This window comes from Anguilla anguilla, chromosome 15, assembly GCF_013347855.1.
Source record: "Anguilla anguilla isolate fAngAng1 chromosome 15, fAngAng1.pri, whole genome shotgun sequence".
Classification (NCBI taxonomy): domain Eukaryota; kingdom Metazoa; phylum Chordata; class Actinopteri; order Anguilliformes; family Anguillidae; genus Anguilla; species Anguilla anguilla.
The window spans coordinates 7818300-7831930 of NC_049215.1; the positions used below are offsets into that span (position 1 = coordinate 7818300).

The 13631-nt window shown below is 40.3% G+C and overlaps 1 protein-coding gene across 1 annotated transcript in view; it reads left to right on the forward strand.

The window, feature by feature from the left end:
* The window catches only part of LOC118214659 (G protein-activated inward rectifier potassium channel 1), a 32616-nt gene that overhangs the window by 1828 nt on the left and 17157 nt on the right, over positions 1–13631 (forward strand). Inside the window, exon 2 of the mRNA XM_035394792.1 lies at positions 689–905. Within this exon, the coding sequence (XP_035250683.1) occupies positions 689–905 (217 nt within the window). The remainder of the gene's footprint in view (positions 1–688; positions 906–13631) is intronic.

The following is a 13631-nucleotide window of genomic DNA, read 5'->3' on the forward strand; positions in this document are numbered from 1 at the left end:
GCCAGCATGTTTGTGGACAGTTTATTTATTTATTTAGCATTCATTAATATATATATATATATAAACAGTTCAGTTTATCACAATATTTGTTGTGCAAACGTTATTATCTTAGCGCCAAACAGGCCATTTTGTTGTTTAATGTGTTTACAATTTCAAATCTGTTGTGGTACTTGCCACAAAATGAAATACACGGGTATTTATAGGCCTACATATGTATTTGTGTGGTGGATGTATTTATATAATTTTTCTTCCAGCAGGCTAGTTTATATAATCAGCGAAGTATTCTATTGAAAGCGAGGCATGCACTATTTTTATCACTTTACTTTCAATATACTACTTTACTGTAATTATACATGTATAATTTATGGGGAAGACGCGTCTCATTGATGTCAGACATTGAGACTTCTTTAGCAAATGCAAGTTTTTCTGTATAAATCAGTGGTTTCTTGAAGTATAATTCAACAATTTGTTTGGAGCCTAGAATCCAAAATAAAAACCCATGTTATCCAATTAATTTTAACCTCGTAAAAAGATATATTTGATGAAAATCTTTTTAAAACTCAGACTCTGTCCATCTTCAAATGATTGATGGCTTTGATTTCTGACAAGATGTGAATAGCTGTCAGTCTGGCTCAGTGGATAACGGTGATTACTCTGATATTTCCTTTCTTTCTACACGCTTGTTTAGTCGCGGCAGACGCCTGAAGGCGAGTTCCTGCCATTGGATCAGCTAGAGTTGGACGTGGGCTTCAGCACCGGGGCGGACCAGCTCTTCCTCGTTTCACCGCTCACGATTTGCCACGTGATCGACACCAAGAGCCCGTTTTACGAACTGTCTCAGCGGTCCATGCAGACCGAGCAGTTCGAAATTGTCGTTATCCTGGAGGGAATTGTTGAAACCACAGGTAAGTCTGCCCAACACAGTTCTGCCATTTTATTTCATAACCAGTCGACAACGGGAGAAATATTTATATTGTGCTCTACAGATTAACAAAGGTCACTCACTGGCAGTAACATGGGCTATTTCAGCATCTTATAAATGTAGAACTGTGTGACATGGTGAGAGATGATTAAGATTTATTTTGGACTTGTTCCCAGCCTTCCTAATCTACGTGTAAAGATATGACAAGCTTCACAGGCACCTACTGTATCTAGGCCACAAATGTTAGACAGGTCATCCTATATACTACAAAGCTGAGTGAAGGGGTACATTAGATTAGAAATTCAGTGAATGGTTTCAAAAATACAGATAGCTGAAATTAAATATCTTTGAGTAGCCCTTTCACAACACTGTCCTTACAACAAAAATGGCTCCAATTTAAATAATGTTTGAATCATAGCCCTGTGTTTCTATTGCTTGCATTAGTACTGTCATATTGCTTGTTTTATTACTGTCATTCTGGTCTTCGTCTCTTAAAAGATGGTCATACCAGAAATGAATCTTGCTGTTATAGATTATGGGGTCAGTGTCTCAACAGGGTTGTCAGTGCTAATGGCGGGTGAGACGTTGTAGTTCACTGAATGGGGTTAGCCGGAATTGCTCCTGACCTGCATGCATTTGATTTGTAGGGTATGAGCTTCCCTGATACCCAGCTTTCATTAAGCCAAAGAAAACAGACCGTACAATGCAGTCCTAGACCGAGATAATCATTTGACAGCGAGGGACAGTTTTTCTGTGGAATGTTTTTCTTCATGTACTTTGCAGCTTGTTATGTAATAGTGCTGAATAATTTAAAATGCATGCTGTCCATGCCATCACGCTGTACAGTATATTGGATTTAAAATGGAGGGTGGAAGAGCATAAGCCTAGGACTGTGTTGCCACTTGCTTGATCGAATCACTGCTGGTTGGGGACAATAAGCAGAGGCCTTACCCTTCTGTTTTGGAGAGATACAAAGTACCAGACGATAGTATCACAAGTTTAATGCATGGAAATACGTATACAGTAAAAACAATTAGGAGCAGTATTAAATCAGCGGGAACCTATTTTTGTTGCCTCTGTTTGATTTTGTTTTTTTTATAAAGCTGCAACCCTGCTGTAATGAGGCAATCTTTCTTTTGGGAAAGTAACTGAAATACTCAATTTACTCTCCTATTTAAAGCCCAGGATGGCAGAGTGATATGAAATGGTTTTTGCTAAATTATGGAGTATGGCTTTTCATCAGAGTTGATACGCCCGCTTAAAAGAAGGCTATTGAGATAATGCTTTTTCCAGTAAACAACCACATGACATGCGTAGCTTAACCTGCAATTCTAAAAACAACCAGCCTAAAAATACAGCATCCATAGTGCTTTTTTTCTGTTGGCAAGTTACCTTCGTTTCTCAATAAAAGGGTTTTTATACACGCGGTTGTGTCTGTGATTCACAGCATATTCTTCTGCTGTTTTCCTTAAGTGCTTACAGTGCGTTTTATGCGAGTTACATCTGTTTAACGCGGGATAAAATGTCAATTTGTGTTTTACGGGGCTGTAGTTGTGTCAGGCCTGTTTCATTTGCTAAATTAAATAATTAATTTAAGAAGGTTAAGCCCGCCTCAGGGAGCTCGTCTTGCTGCTGTGGTGTCACAGAATTCTTCAGTGATCCAGAAAAGGAGTGAGATTATCTTCAGCCCACAGGGCTGATATAACAATAAAATATTTTGGAAATGGTTTTTTTTTTTTTTGGCGACGAGAGGGTTTGTGCGATTGCGGTCGCGTCGAGAAGCTGAGGCAGTCGTTATGTAAGTTATGAGGAGCGTGAACCGCGCTCAGGAACCACCCTTCCTGGCGACCGCACACCGCTTCACCGGGCCGTCCTCGTCAGGGTGCTCGTGTGCGCAGCCACACAAAAGGGTCCTTCAACCGTTTGCCCATCTGACAGCTGTTCACTGGCTCGCCGTATAACCACTTTTCTTTTTATCTCACACTTACTTACCCACGTAGCAACCTTCTCATCGCTCTGTCCGAATCTCGGCTCTCTCTCCCACTCGTCTGTAGGTGCCCCCTTTCGCCCAGTCGTCCGCTTACCCGTTTTACCTGATCGTTTGTCACGCGCTCTTTCATATTACTGTACGTGTTTTTAAGTCACTCATCTACAGAACTGGCTTTTCATCTGATCATCCCTATAAATAAACCTTTTATGGTTATATACTTCTTCTTTTTCTCAAGTCTGGTTATACACATAGTAGCTTACCAGCCAGACCACAATCATTTTTTTATCACACCTCCTATCTACATAATGACTTTTCACAGAGCATGCTTAACACCAGCCTGTGCACATGACTTATTTTTGCTCATTTGTCCATAATTGTTTTTTATATCAGATCATCCACATTATAGTTTCGGACTGTTTTATGCACATAGGTTTAACACAAACTCATGTATGTTGCTTTTTTAACTATCACATCTGCATTGCAGACTAGGCTTTCATTGGTACATAGCAATCATATCAGTCTGAGATGTTTTGGAATAAGTATTTGTCCGGAATAATGCAGAAATATGTCATATACAGTAGATGGTGAATATAAAGGCCTTTATGGCAGAGATCTTCTGTAATCAGCATTTCCTGCACAATTCTTATTATTTTGACTCACTTAACTTTACATTTATCTGTGACTTTGCAATTACGTGATTGCATAGGTAAGTAGGTTGTAACCATCGTGTAAGTACGACTTATTGGGAAGACCTTCAACATTTTATTTTGACAGGAGTACTTGTGTGACATCACGTGCATTCTTTCTTACATATTTACTAAGATTGGGGCAGGAAACATTGAGTTTGATAAAGAAACTTATCAAACCATTTTTTTTCTTTTCCCTTTCAAGTCACGATGCTGATGAAACAAAATAGCCTTTGAAGAAACAGAAAAAGGCTCATTGTCCATTTCAAGCGCTAGCAAGCCAAGTTACTCACTCTGCATTAAAAAAGACAGTATTGATTTTAATACTGGTCTCATTTCTTTTTAGGAAATGCTTGGCTTTTCATGTGGAAAACCATTACTTTTATCTCTGTCAGTCTGCCCATTGCTGACCTATATAATGGTCTTTTTAAAATGGATATCTTACAATGCTTAAAATGAAAAATGGCTACAAGTGCTTAGTAACATTGTGTCTTTGATTTTTACTAATCTGCAGTAAAAAAAGAAAATAAAACATAATCACGGTCGTCTGTATTAAAGGATATATTATTGTGCAGTGTAATTGATGTAGGTCTCTTCCCCAGTGTTCTGGAGATGCCATTGTGTTGTTGCCACATACGCACTACCATAGCCTTTCAGCAGTTACCTGAAAGTGTTGATGTGTAGAATCCTGAATCATACTGTAGTTTTCTGATCACTTTGGCAAACGTACTCATGATTTTTTTATTTTACAAGATGCAAGTTGGGCTTGTACAAACCCTATCCCACCCCCATAAAAATAACTTGCTAAAAAAGAAACTTTCAGCATCCCCTAGCATTAAAACAATATATGAATAAAAAATTTATGTACAGTTTTAGTCTCCAGACGCTTTCAGTTTAGGCTATTGAAACTGTTTCCATAGTAACCATTTTTTTGTCCTTGGAAATTCAAGATCTCAGCACTTACAGTTTGAGTCGGTATTTGCAGTTAGCACAATGTACATTTATTGCATTAAATCCAGTTAATAAACTACTTGCAAGATTAGTTCACCTACTACACAGCACATATGTATATATTTTATGCTCTAAAAAGCATAAAATATATACATATGTACTGTGCTGTAAAACAGAAAATGCTTTGTTTCTTTTCAGTGTATGTCACATTATATGGCCAGTAGTTAGCATGGATTTTGTGTTTTTTTTTTTTTGTTGTGACAGTCATAGCATTATGAAATTCTCACACCAATCAGACACCACAGGCAGGTATGGATTTCACAGCCCATCTCCAGAACCAAAGTGAAAAGTAAACGATGATTTTACTGTTAACGGGCCTGTTAAGCCTGAAGCCGAGGCCGGAGCCGTCTCTCCCGGGCGAGATCATTGAATCGCTGATGGAAAATTAGCAATCGTTTTTGGGCCAACTTTACAGATGTTAAATTACTTGGACTGCAATTGATTCACAATTCCCCCTGCCAGAGTGGCACGCCAATTATGCTCAGCTACCATATAATTTCTTACACAAATCCTGGCTTTGGCACTGTTAAATCAGGAGAGTTTCATCGGAGCTTTTCCCTTTTACGGACGACTCAAGTCATGTGTGATGGACCGAAATAAGAATTTTTATCATCAGCGCAGTTCTGCGATTATTGTCTCTAATAATATTCCTTTGCGCAGTGCCCAGTGATGATGAATGCAGTGTTGTCCCTGACAATTTCACATCCTCCAAACACAACAATTTGAGTCTTATTGTATTTATTTATTTTTGTTAATGGATTATGTGCTTTTTTATGTGCTTTTTTAGAAGTTCGAGAGAAACCCTAAATGAACGGTTCTTACAACATGTCCTCTGATGCCAGTGCGTTCGCTGGTCCGTTGAAAGTCGATGCACTGAACGTGGAGTGGTGCTGTAACCGAGCCATCAGTGTGCTTCTGAGGAGTGTGGCTCAACGTGCTCCATCCACACGTTAGCACTGAAACGATCTTACGGGCTTCAGCGGTGATTCTGGCACATGGGAGACCTCACACTCAACCGCCTAACGTTACTGTGAAATGGAACGGACATTTCGCTTACTCAGCATTCGGGTCTAGTATTGAGCGACAGTCGCTGGAATTTCACGATTTGGTCACAGTTTCTGTGAGGTTTTCCTTCGGTGTCTTATCGGTGACACTTTCAAGCCTCGCCGGGGTCAGATGAGTCTGTGTCTCCTTCAGTTTCCTTTGGAAACCTCTGCTTATTAGTTTGCAAATGTGCTCAAACTCCTTTGTACCTTCAGCAAAGGGAAAAGGTGTGTTCTGTTACATTCTGATGTGGCTAATAGTCATACTAGGCCACAGAAAATGATGTTTTTGTAACTATGTGTGTTTTCAAATATTTTAGATTTTCAGAAAGTTGAAAGTCAGCTTTGCATTGTAATGCCCTGTTTTCAGCAATTAAATAGGAAATACAGCACGATATATACTGTGAGGTATGCATGCAATTTCTTTTTTAAATACACATGTCTCTTGAATGCAATAGCTGTTATATTGAATGCATTTCTAATCTCTGCCGGACATGTTTATTCTGTTGTTCTTATCTGTGCATATGTCTGTGTACTATCAGTGGCCATTGAGTAGCAGAAATCAACATGGGTATTGCTTATGCAAGTAAAGTAATTACTGTAGTTACATAGCATGCATAGCAGGAAGCATTTCTAAGGTGATTTGTTGTCCTTGTAGATCCTTATTCCTTCTTAGGCCTTTCACTGATTGTATTCAAAATTATATTAAAGGTTGACTCACGTATTTTCCTCGGGGCAAAAAGGAAAAGTAAGCAATTATAAAGCATATATTATATTTGTGTTCTTTTCAATAAATCTTAATTTAGAGTTGGAGCAGACATATTACTTCCCATTTCAAATACATTAAGAAGGGGTACCTGTGTCATGTGGTGATGTATGCGCTGGTTAAATATTAATCTTGAGAAGTGTTGTGCGGCTGCTGCGTTGCTATATTTAGCACCGTGGTTTCTGCTGTGGCGCTCCGTGTGCACGGAGCACAAAGCCTTAGACCGAGCGTGAAATGTTCTCTTCGTCCGACTGTACCGAAAAACAAAAGTTGCTGCTCATTTCTGCTCATATTTGACCGTGGAAGGATGGTCAGCCATTCTGGTCTATGAGGAGAGCAAATGCTACAAAGTTGCCCCAAAAAAAACCATGAAAAACAACACGTATGAAATGGCCTGAATCAGTCACTAAATTGCACGTGAAACGGAGGGACTGTACAAAGGATTGTTCCAGGTTCTCTCGTGATTCCTGTGGTAATGTACTGACAGACCCTTGCTGGATGCTGCTCACACATTCTTTACCCCCTCCATTTTAGCTGTAAGCCATTTTGTCATGATTCACTGGTATTTGATGAAAAATAGAATCTTGCCATTGTTGTGTTTGTGGGTACCTCATTATGGCACAGTGTGTGGGCGGTGTAGGGATGCTTCTTGTGCAATGGAATTGATTTTACAAGTTGTGAATATTTATTTGTGTGTATACACGTACATGTGAAAACATATATTTATTGTAATAAATAAATATATGTATATAAGTCAAAAGAAGCAGATTAACCTCCTGGTTTTGGAGTCATCAAATGAAAATGCCTATATAGCACAGCGTATCTGTTCACACACGAACTCTCTGCTCACAGTAAACAAGCCTGTCTCCTTTAGGGGCATTATTCAACGGATAGTGTTTTTAAGCGGTCCTTATATCTCCAGGGATTGTCTATACGAGTTTTCTTTGATACGCTATTAAGCTTGAGTCTTTGCAGTGTTTACTGTTGCACTAAATATTGCACCAAAACCACACAATACTTCAACTTTCCGTCGAGGGAATAATAAGCGGCGTGTTGGAAATTAGGAGACAAATATGAATTTCAAATTTTCAGTTAATTGAGACTGCAGCATTCGTATCCACACGGCTCTCTTGTCTGAATGAGTCTGATTAGAAATGTGAGGTATTGGGCCTACTGAAGTGCAGGATGAAAAGCCCCAGCTGAAAGCGCGGTTGCTGGGATAATCTGCTGTTAAAAATAAGAGGCCGTTGTTTAGTGCGTTTAGCCTGGCTTTTCAAGGTATGTCCTTTGATTGTTTTCGTGCATGTGAGCTTGAGTCCCACAGACATCTGTTTCAGTCGTGTCTTATTATTACCTTAAACGGAAGAATCGATATGAAGACCAATGCAGAGGTCTCATTGTCCTACTTTTTGCATGAATCATTTGGTGACATCACCAGTCTTTGTATTTGTTTCAATGAGTAAAAGATCGGTAAAAATGTTTGACCAATCAGTTGTGCTTAGAGAGCAAATGTTCACTATTCATGCAGATGTATTGTGTTGAACACGTTTCTTTCTCTCTTGAGCATCATTGGAATTGACTTCTGTGGTTTGAAATCACATGCAATGCTTATGGAAACACTGCAAGTGTGTATCAGTTACAATAATGCAGCCAATAACGTGTCAGGAGAGTTTTATTTTATTTTCGTAGCACCGTGTATCATTTTATGGTAATCATTTACCGGATGAAACAAAATGTACGAGTAAAGAAGATAATTCATGTGGACAGTGGCTGGTAATGTTCTGCGTTTGGAAATTAATGCTACGTTTTATGTGGAAAGACAACAACGGGCTGAGGCAAATGAATCAGCGCGCCGGCAGAATTGGGCGCGCGCGTCTGGCCCGGCCCGCGAAACTCGGGTGAGCGGGAGAGCGGCGCGGCCCGTGATTGGTGGGGCTTATTGAAAAGCCGCGGGGTCCCCGGAGAGACGCGCCGTAATTAATCGGGAGCGATTACACGCGCGGCGCCTCCTCCCCGCGCTCGCCGGAAATGCACCGGCCCCCCGTGCTTTTTTTTTTTTCTTCTTGGGTTCGAAGCGTTAACGGCGGTTCAGCCGGGGGAAGTTGGGCGTCTGCGCAGGTGAAAGCAGGAGCCTCCAATTAAGGCTAATGCGGCCCGGACCTGCACGCGCGCGCGGGCGGGCGCGCGGGCGGGCGGGGGATTCTATTTTAGCAGACAGTCACACCTCTCCCCGCGGAGTATCTATCCTACGCTAAAGGCGCGGGGCTAATCAACATGCAGCGCGCCGCACAAAAGCTCCCTTCTAGCTCGACGCGTTTGAGTATTTATAGATCTGTCAGTGTTTTTGTGCGGCGTCTAGCCTTCTCTTTTGTTTCGGCACATGTTCATATTCTAGTGGGTACTTTGCGTACCGCGGATTCGCTTTATTTAAAGCGACCGTACTTGCGCACAGGGACCCAACGCGGTGTGATGCATTGTGGGAACGGCGCGGCGCGTGGCTTGGTGACTTGCTGGGCGTCAGGGTTCGACGTCCAGTCGCGCGCGGGAGAAAGGAATCATGGGCCTGGCACCGGCTCCGTTAGTTCCTGGATCAGGTCGAAGATGAATGAGGAAGAGGTGTTTTCTGTCACTTAACGGAATCTCTGGCTCAGCAGAATTTTCATTATTTTTTTTGTTAACCAACCTCAGGTTGAGTGCCGCTGGCAGGATCAACTATGACTGGATTCCATTAGACTAATAATAAACATGGAAAATAAACAAAGAATCATTAAAAATATTAATTAACTCATGGTGAACAAATCTATGTGTCATACTGAAGGGAGTTTATATATTTTAAGTGAGGCCGATGGTGTGTATTGCGTAGGTGTTATCATTTTGATTTTTCATTAATTTATAATTTATGGCTGACCATTATACGCCTGACTGCATAGAACCAAGGCTATTGTAGTTTTGTCATTAGTTTTTAAAATATTTACAATTCAGTTTTGTTTCAGTTCAGATTGAAGTCATCTTTGTCAGTTTTTATACAATTTAGATTTTGGAGATCCATACTTATGTGGTTCTTAGATTTAGTTTTTGTTTTAGCTTCAAGAGATGAGTCAGTTTGTTTCAGTTATACTGCAATAAGAATCAAGCACCTTTGCCTTAGCTGAAAGAAAGTGGGAACATAAACACTTGTAAAGAACTTTTACAGCACTTATTCTGTAATTTTGCTCTGGATAAAAGCATCTGCTAAATGCCAAAAATGCAATATGATGCTAAATTATTTGCTCAGTTTTTAAGTCAATGGTATGTTTCCTGTATTCAAATGAAAAACAACCTCAATTTAAAATAGGTGAGGTAAATATTGCCATGCACAAAAGACAAGATTAAATGCTTCTTCTAACAATTAAATGATGTTACCATGAACCTGACAAAAACGTCTGGTGACTTTTAAAAACAGGTGTTCGTAGGTACAGTACACTGTTGATAATACATTCTTGATTATACTTTGTAACACAGAAGTAATCCCAGGATGCCATTGGTTGCTTTCGCCTGACACTGGGCACGTGGGCTTCTGCCTCGATAGCCAGCAAAGTTTCATCAGTTTTGTTGAACCTCGGAAAGTCTGTACAGTTAGTGTGATGGTAATGCATAATTTAGCTTATTGCCATCTATTGGCTGATACTGCTTAGAAGCCCAACAGGCAGCTCGCTTTTATCTTTTCTGCAAAAATGATAAGAAAATTATGTTGCCTTTTATTAGAAATTCTGAGGCACATTTTCTATTTTTAATTTCTCCGATAGGTATGTTTCTTATTTCTATTTAAGCTTACCAATATATTTTTACGGCTAATTTTAGTTTTAGTTTCAGTTTTCATTTACATTAACATTGCATAGCGCTGGCTTATTTGACTTGTGTTGGGGCACGCAGTTGATAAAGATGATTTAATTCAATAAAAAAAGTCAATAAATCAAAGCAAAAAAAAAAAGTAGAAACAAAGCAACGGATATTTTCCCTCCTTATCAAACGAATAAAAGCCTTGGGTTCTGTGTTATGGCAAATGCAAGTCTCTGCCCTCTCACATTCCCTCTAGGGTGCTTACACTCAAGCGATGCTGAAACTGGCAAGACATCAAAACCCAATACAGCCAGTGAATGCTAGGCTTCGATTTGGGAACACCACAAGTCACGACACATCCCCGAGATTGACACCTGGTCCCGCTGCGTCTTTGTGGTCCCGTTGGCACTGGCGGGGTCACGCTGTGTCAGAAACGCGGGGTCGCGTCGACCTGCGAAGCAGCGGTTTAGCGGTATAGGAGGGGAGTGCTCTTTTAATATCTGCGATCCAGGTGGTGGACGTGTGTTCTGTACTCTTCACTGAAGTTTGCCAGGAATGGTGGATGGTGTTGGTGTGGAATGGTGGAATGGTGTTGGTGACATCTCTTGTGGACTTTGCTGCAGTGGAGTTGGGTCCAACTAATTTTTTTTGTATGGTCAGGGGCAAACATGGCACCCACAAAATGATACAGTAATCATTGTGCGACAGATTTATTTATAGGGAAGGCCAAATACAGATTGAGTTACAGTGAAGGCAAAATACAGATTGATTTACTGTGAAGGCCAAATACAGATTGATTTACTGTGAAGGCCAAATACAGGCACTTTGGTTCACAGGTGAGGCGCAGCTGTTGGGCCCATGACTGAGGTGCATGAGCTGGGTTGCCTTGTCATTCATTCAAGTTTATAAATGGATAATATTAAAAATGTAAGCAATGTGTCCAAGCTGGGGTGAGTCAGGGCTTATTTTAAATTTAGAATAAATGATTAGAATAGGAGGAACAAATTATCTCTGTTGTTACTAGGAAATATGCTGGGAGCGGCAGAATTCATGACTCCTGTACAGTAGTTATAGCTCAGAACAGCTCTGCGTAATTTACAACATGAGGAACCAACTATGACATCAAGGATGCATTACAGCCCGCAGATAAACTGTTTGTCATTTCCAAGGGTAAACACAGTAATTGGATCTTTAGAGATTTGTCAGGTCCTTGGGGGAGGGTAATAAATCGTCGTTGGAGGGGGGTTTGCGTCGGACGGCCTGGTACGAACGCGTTTTGGGCGAACGGAGCGATAATAGTAACAACGAAAAATTTTAATCTCACCGGTAGAGCCACAATTGCGCTTGGAGGTTTGGTTCCGTTTCTCTCATCCTCCATGTTTTTTTTTTCAAAATCTGTTGTTTAGATACCTTCTAACGTAATCTAGGCTGGTTCACCATTAATCCTTTTATGCCTTGGTAGAGGAACGAGCTGCCCGGGGGGCTGTTTGAATTATATTTTACACAAATAACGGTTTTATTTACATTAGGATGAGAGCAGTTCTGTGTTTGGAGTGGATTTTAACTTAATGTGGCATATATTGCATGGTAATTCTGTATCCCATATGGAAAACAGAGAAATCCAATAAGACATCCTCCCAAGACCAGACAATTAATTTTAGTCCCCTGTAGGGGACATGAGTCTCTGGTCTTAATCTTAAGAACCATATATTCCACTGTGCTGAAAGCTACACTACAGGGGACATCCAGTGAAAATGAAATAAATACAAGTTTTGAAAATATTTTCACTGAAACATGAAACGCATGAAACATGTTATCCAAGATGCTTTATTATGTTAAAAAAAGTAATATTGAAATGTATTCTTCTGACGGGTGAATATGTAAACAATGACTTACTTTGTGGATAATATGAATAACTGCCTTGCCTAACGGCTGCAGTGGCTTGATGCCGTGGACTTGCATCACAGGGTGACGGAGTTGAAGCTGACCCTTGTCTGGAATATAGGGTAGAGGAGCAATGATTTTAAGGCTCCATGTCTCAGAAATTGGAGTTAACCTCATTTAGGCATTGATTGTGCTGTGTGGCATGGTGCTCATGTGCTGGTAAAATATGAACTCAGTTCTACCTCACATTTTTCTGTACACCAGGCTAAATGGTCCATTCAGAATTGGCTCCAGTTCCTACGTCACAACTGGGCCCCTGTGAAAATAGCCTTTTTAACTATGTCATTTGCATAAATCTGCTCTTGGTCAGCCTCTTCTAAGAATGAGGTAATGCCTACGCCTTTCATGATTTAGCATCTACGGCAGCAAGGCATAATTACGAACGAACAAGCAAGCGAGAATTTGAATATGACGAGATTTCAAACAGGCCATTTTAACTGTGCCACCTCTGGCTGTCCGCTAGCAAGAAAGTCACTGCACATCCTTCCAAGGTCCGGAAAAAGTCCGGACTCCGGAATCAAAGGCCCAGCAGGAAGTGTCCAAATAGTAATTGTTTTATATCTAATCACAATTACTATTTGGACACTTCCTGCTGGGCCTTTGATTCTTGAACTGGCTCCTGGTTGAGATTTTACTCTGATTCAAACATATACGATATACCGGTAGATTTACAGATGCAATGTTTGTTTATTTGCTTTTCTGGGATTGGGAGTATGGGCAGGATTAATTTAAAAATGAATTGCAACATTTTTTCTCTTATAAAGCCTTAACATGTTTGGTATACCTTGAAGAATAATATAAAATTGCCAAAATTATATTATTGGGAAACGTTAGTACCTTTGGTCCTTTATAATATGGGGCCTTTAATGATTGGGACAGGGGGAGGAGTGGAGTCACATGATCACAGGACCAGGTGTAGTCACATGACCACAGCCAGGTGCTTAGAAGGGGTTGTGCATTAAAATATAATGAGGGGGATACAAAAAGCCACACTGCTTAGGAGCACACTGCCCCCCCCCCCCCCAAACTTACTTTTACAACTTTGTAATACTGAGACAACTGCTGCCTCTAAGAATTTTAGACTGATCTTCATTGTCGGGAACTTGAGTTGATTACATGCAATTTCACCCACAAAGGATAATAAACGCTGAAGTTTCAATGTGTTTAGGGTATTGCTGTTGTAGTCCTGTATCTCAATTACTTCACTGTTCACTGCCTTGCGAAGAAAAATATTCTTGCTTTGGGTCAGATGTCATTTCAAGTTAAATACAAGTAAGGAACAGTTGAATAGTTCTTCCCCGGGACTGATATTAACAATACTAAAATAAAATATTATGTCAGTAAAGCACAAGGACGCATGGATGAATTATTATTGTGATTATCTTCTGTTGTGCTTTTCAGTTGGAGGGACTGGGATGGGGGTTTCTGTCTGAGTTAATAAGTCATCCTT